Consider the following 5,503-nt stretch of genomic DNA (forward strand, 5'->3'; position numbering starts at 1 on the left):
GTTTACTCCAAGTGTACGGGGATCTTTCAATCTTATATTTTGTTTTTTTGGTCGTGCACGATAGAAAACCAGCAAAAGAAATAGTAAGGCGAGAAGAGTACAACCGTCCAAAACTATTATTATGGGCTGGAACAATTTGTTTTCTTTTTCATTCTTTCCATCCAAGATTGCTGAAGGAACTTGTTGTGTGGAAAAATTACCTACTTTAATAAGAGCCTTTCCATTAAAACCGGAAGTCATTCTATCATGTTGAAGTGGGAACATTTTCAAAAAGCAACTCCCCTCGAAGATAACTGCCACAATACAGAAATAGTCATTCAGGCAAGTTTTTTCGCATCAATCTTCATTGACAGCCTTAAACAATTGGTAATTACTGTATGTCCAATCTGTGCCAGGCACACATTGCATTTCGAAACCATCTGTTCTCCTTAAATCATTTTTCTAACAACTCTGTGACACAAAGTTTTGCTTGCATCCTGTGAATGTATTTTGCAGATCTATATAGTTATACCCAGGTGGGCATTTACATTCTGGCCTCTGAGTTTGGCTTATTCTGCAATAACTGTTAAACCCACAAACTCCACTGCCAAGCCCCCCAAAGGCAGCTTCACGAATGTTTTGTAGTAGCGACCATGACGAAGACCAAGAATCAGGCCACCTTCCGTTGCTTGGGAATGTTCTTGGGTAGGTTTATTGCCTTAGAACCCCATCAAAATAAATGGTGGCTCTTCGGTAGTAGTCTCTTGTTGAATCTGGTCCCTCAGATGACAGATTAACGATGCTCCAATATGTTAAAGTTAGATATATGTGCCCAGATTGGTTGAATATCAACTGTCGGCCTATATTTATAGTGTTACTGATAAATTAGAGAGAGAGAGAGAGAGAGAGAGAGAGAGAGAGATTGATTTGAGAGAATATTTACTTGATTGATTTCTATAGAGATTATAATAGTTTATATAGAGATTAAAAGTTCCTAAAATAGAAAACTAAAATAAGAAATATCTAATATCGGTACAAATACAAGCGGTGCGAGTATCGCAAATAGTACGACAAATACAAGGGATAAACTTGCAGATGGGATGGAGGGGAAGATAAATTTTGATAGGGGAAGACATTCTCATGGAAAATCACGTCACGAGAAGTATAAGTTTTCTTGGAAGATAAATAGGATAACCAATGAAGATGTCAGGTTTCCTGTAGTGATCAAACTTATTTTTAATAGAAGTGTTGTGAGAAAAACATAAACAAAAAAACATGAAGATGGGCAAGAGTGGGAGGTGTTGTAAACAAAAGCTCATGAGGTGATTTGTCATTTAAAAGGTGCTAGGAATTTTGTTAATGAGATAGCCTGCGGTGAGAATGCATTCACCCCAGAAAGATAATGGGAGATGAGCTTAAAAACGTAATACTCATGCAACGTTTAGTAAGTGATGATGTTTTCTTTCAACAATGGAGTTTTGTTGGGGAGTAGCAATGCAACTACGTTGGTGGAGAACCCCATCTTTGGAAAAAAATTGTTGCATGTTATGAGATATAAATTCAGATCCATTGTCAGATTGAAGGACTTGGATTTCATGAAAATGGTCATCAATGTTGCTATGGCAAGATATGAGCAAATGTATTGTAGAATGAAATTGAGTATGAACCATAGCAAAAAAAGATTATAAATGCATGGCAGCTTTATATTTGACAGTTGTAAGATAAATCCATGTAGCATGACTAAAATCATCGACAATAGTTAAGAAAAAATGAGCATTGGAATATGATGGTAAATGAAAAGGACCCCAAATGTCACAATGAATCATTTGAAAAGGTCGAATAGTTTTTATTGAACTATGAGAAAAAGATAAATGTGTTTGCTTAGCTTGGGGACAGACATCGCAAGTAGCATTATTGGAACTAGAAATGAAAGGAAACTGTTTAGCTAAAATCTGCAAAGGCATGGAAGAGAGATGTCCTAAGCGATAATGTGACCTTCCTCTTTTTGTGTGTGGAGATGGTATATGGATGACGTAGATATATGATGGTCATTGAACAAAATAGAAGTGTATCAAAACCTAATTATCTCTCAATAAGTAAAGGATGAGTAGAGTATCCTTCCACTTTTAAGTGTATGTTTATATGAAGGACATAATTGGAAAGGGGGTTTGAGGGATTAAAAACTATGATTATAAATATTATAGATTCTTAAACTAAACTAAACTAAACTAAACTATTGAGAATTTATAAGAAAGGGAATTCAAGAGATTAGAATCCACCAATACTTTTGATTCAATGACCTTTTGCTTCATGGTTGTTCTCACAAGTAGACTACAATTAGGCAATTGAGCGAGTGTCGATGCCCTCTTGAATGAAACATCGTTAACAATTAACTCTACTTAAGGTTGTTCCTATGTTCATGTTACTAGTATCTTCTTTCTTATTATGTGAGCTTGGGCAGCTATTCAATGAATCACCATCTAAGGCAAACACAAGGAATACTTCCCTTACTCTAAAACACTACACAACTAGAAGAAAAGTAGAGAATAATAGTATAATATTCAATTACAATAAATAAAATCCTATTCTAGCTTTGTATTCAATTGTAATAAATAAAAGCATGTTACTAACAAATATTCAATTGCAATAAATACAACCCTAAACTAGCATGATATTCGATTGCAATAAATAAAAACCTTAATCTATACTTCCATCCCCTGGTCTGGGCAATGGAACTAATGACTAAAAACATAAAGAACTAACCTGATTGAAGAACACCATGAACTAGAAGAATCATTAAACCTTAAGCACCAACTTTATCTTCTCCTTTGAAGGAGAAGATTAGCCTTCCATAAAGAAGGAAGAACACGAAGAACGAGAAGAAGAAGAGTCGAAGAACATAAGACTAGAAAGACTAATTTATTAAGACTCAACTAGTTAAAACTGATCTTTTATTATTAATCTCTCTCTGCCTCAAGTTCTGGAGACAAGTATAAGTGAATTGGCCAATTACATGAGGCACTTAGGTCCTCTATTTATAGAGGTTACAATGAGCTCTAGAAGCATTCCAAACCGCCATTTGTTTCCTAATACAAATAGACTTCTTTCAGAGTCCAACTTCGTCTCCAAAACTGAGAAGGAATTGGCTACAATGTCGTTTCATGCCTCTGGACTCATGATCAATGCGTCTTAGACTCAAGCAATGCGTATGGACTCATGATCCATGCGTCCCAGACGCGAGCATTGAGTCTGGACTCACGATCCATGAGTCTTAGACTCAAAAGTCTATTTTGTCTCTTCTGCTCTATCCTTCTATCCTCTTTTACGGGCTTTGGTCCAAGCAATGAATCCTTTGGCCTTGGGCTTCCAAATAGACTTTAAAATAGGTCCAAGTTGCATCTTTAATAGCTCCAATTTCTTGGCCTTCTCCATGATTGTCCATGGGCCTCCCATGTGATCCTTAATGCTTCGAATTGCTCCGTTTTACCCCTTTTTCTCTAATATTCTACAAAACACTCTTTTTCACCTTGTAGAATCTTAAAACACAACTTATAAACACTATTAGTCCACTAAGATGGCTAAACAAGAGGCATAATCGAGGGTTAAATTGCATTTTTTGAGCACTTATTTTAATGCCATAAATTATTGGTGGTTGAGTTATGGGAGGAGCAAATGGAAGCTAGTTGGAGATGGTAGAGTCCCCCATTAAGCCGTCCCAATCCAATCTTCTTCTTCGATAACTGGTCCTGAAAAAGGCAAGAATCATTAGTGAACGTGACAGAGATAGGGTGAGATTTGACTAGTTCACTAATGGAAAGGAAGTTAAAATAAAAAGTGGGAACAAATAGAACGTTGTCAAGATGCAAAAGAGGAGAGAGAATAACACTACCCACATGAGTAATTAAATGGCCTATTCCATCCGGGAGTTTAAGAGTATAATGTGTTAAACAAGTATGATAATGAGAAAACAGATGTAATGGTGAACAGACATGATTGGTAGCACCAGAATCAATGATCCATATAGATTTAGAAAAACACGAGAGAGATATACCTGTCAGATTTGCTTGTGAAGTGGTACTACCTGAATCAAGCAAACTGAGAAGTTGGTTGTATTGTTCTGTGGAGAAAACAGGAGAATTGGAGCCTGTAGCAACCGAATTGGCTTGAGCAGGCTTGGGTGGATAACCGTGTAGTTTGTAACATGTACCAATATGATGTCCAACTCGGTTACAGTGGTTGCAGAATGGATGAGAGCGTGCACACTCTGGTTACCCTATATCAGAGGGCGCGCGCACTCTAGACTGAGGCAAACCAATGTTGTGCTGTGGAGGTTTAGACGGGCCTGATTTCGAAGAAGAAGCCCAGTTGGTCTTTTGAAAGTGAGTACTCAGAGCAGCAGTGTCTGGAGCAAAAGGAAGAGAGAGTGCATGAATCTCTTGTTTCTTCTCTTCCTGTTGGATTAAAGAATAAATCTTGGACATACAAAGAAAATGATCCATTAAGAGAATTTGACTGCGGATGGATTGAAAACGAGTATCTAGGCCTTGCATGAATTTCATAGAATGACCGTCTTCAACCTCTTTGGCAAAAATAGATGCATGACCACAAGTACAAGCAGGCATAGTAGACAAAGAACTTAATTCATCCCAAAAAAATTTAAGCAAAGTGAAATAAACAGATACCAGACGATTATCTTGCTTGAGAAGAGTGACAGAATCCTTCAGTTGAAAAACCTTGGGTGCATTAGTTTGTGAGAAATGATCACCCAGATCTTTCCAGATTTCGGATGCAGAGTCGGCATAGAGGATGCTTCCACGGATATCTGGAGTAACAGAATTGAGAATCCATGAAGCAACGAGGTCATCACATCGCGACCACTTGGATTTTTCTTTGGGAGTGTTGGGAGGTGTGACAGAGCCATCGACAAAACCAAACTCATTCTTTGCTCGAAAGGCTCTAGAGATAGATCGTAACCAAGTCGGATAATTGTCCTCGGATAACAGAAGAGATAAAAGAATAGTCATGGGGCTATCTGAGTGGTGGACAAAGAAAGGATCATCAGAACCTGGAGGAGAGTCATTATTGGTGTTTGAGGCGTCGGCCATTGAGAATTGAGAGGAGGCGGAAGCTTAGAGTGGTTAGGGTTAGGATTTGGATCGAAATTAGGCTCCGATACCATGATAAATTAGAGAGAGAGATATTGATTTGAGAGAATATTTACTTGATTGATTTCTATAGAGATTACAATGGTTTATATAGAGATTACAAGTTCCTAAAATAGAAAACTAAAATAATAAATATCTAAGATCGGTACAAATACAAGCAGTGCGAGTATCGCAAATAGTACGTGAGGCGCGGGCACCCTCGAAGTGTGCAGTCGAGAAGCGTGGGCGTGCTTTTTACTCTGACGTCCAGAATACTTCTAATAGTTACTTGCCCAATAAGCACCATTTCTACCTTCGGTAGGACGAGCAATAATTACATGACAAGGTTCCCATCGCCTTGTAGGCTAAACTTAAATCTC

At 37.7% G+C, this 5,503-nt stretch overlaps 1 protein-coding gene across 1 annotated transcript; it reads right to left on the bottom strand.

The window, feature by feature from the left end:
- Positions 1–3,684: 3,684 nt before the first annotated feature.
- On the bottom strand, positions 3,685–5,084 carry LOC147524547 (uncharacterized). Its single transcript, XM_086575317.1, has 3 exons — positions 4,292–5,084; positions 4,031–4,123; positions 3,685–3,725 (listed from the first exon to the last, which is right to left on the bottom strand). Exons 1-3 carry the CDS (start codon positions 5,082–5,084, stop codon positions 3,685–3,687), a joined length of 927 nt encoding a protein of 308 aa, XP_086431443.1.
- Between the last annotated feature and the right edge of the window lie 419 nt (positions 5,085–5,503).

The sequence above is a fragment of the Coptis chinensis genome, chromosome 1, assembly GCF_015680905.1.
Source record: "Coptis chinensis isolate HL-2020 chromosome 1, ASM1568090v1, whole genome shotgun sequence".
Lineage (NCBI taxonomy): Eukaryota > Viridiplantae > Streptophyta > Magnoliopsida > Ranunculales > Ranunculaceae > Coptis > Coptis chinensis.

Bases quoted from the DNA above. Each gene is read 5' to 3' on its own strand.
- LOC147524547 (XM_086575317.1), bottom strand. From the start codon at position 5,084: ATGGCCGACGCCTCAAACACCAATAATGACTCTCCTCCAGGTTCTGAT. The intron at 4,124-4,291 runs GTTTGCCTCAGT...CGGTTGCTACAG, and splicing joins ACCTCCACAGCACAACATTG to GCTCCAATTCTCCTGTTTTC. The intron at 3,726-4,030 runs GTATATCTCTCT...TGCCTTTTTCAG, and splicing joins TTCACAAGCAAATCTGACAG to GACCAGTTATCGAAGAAGAA.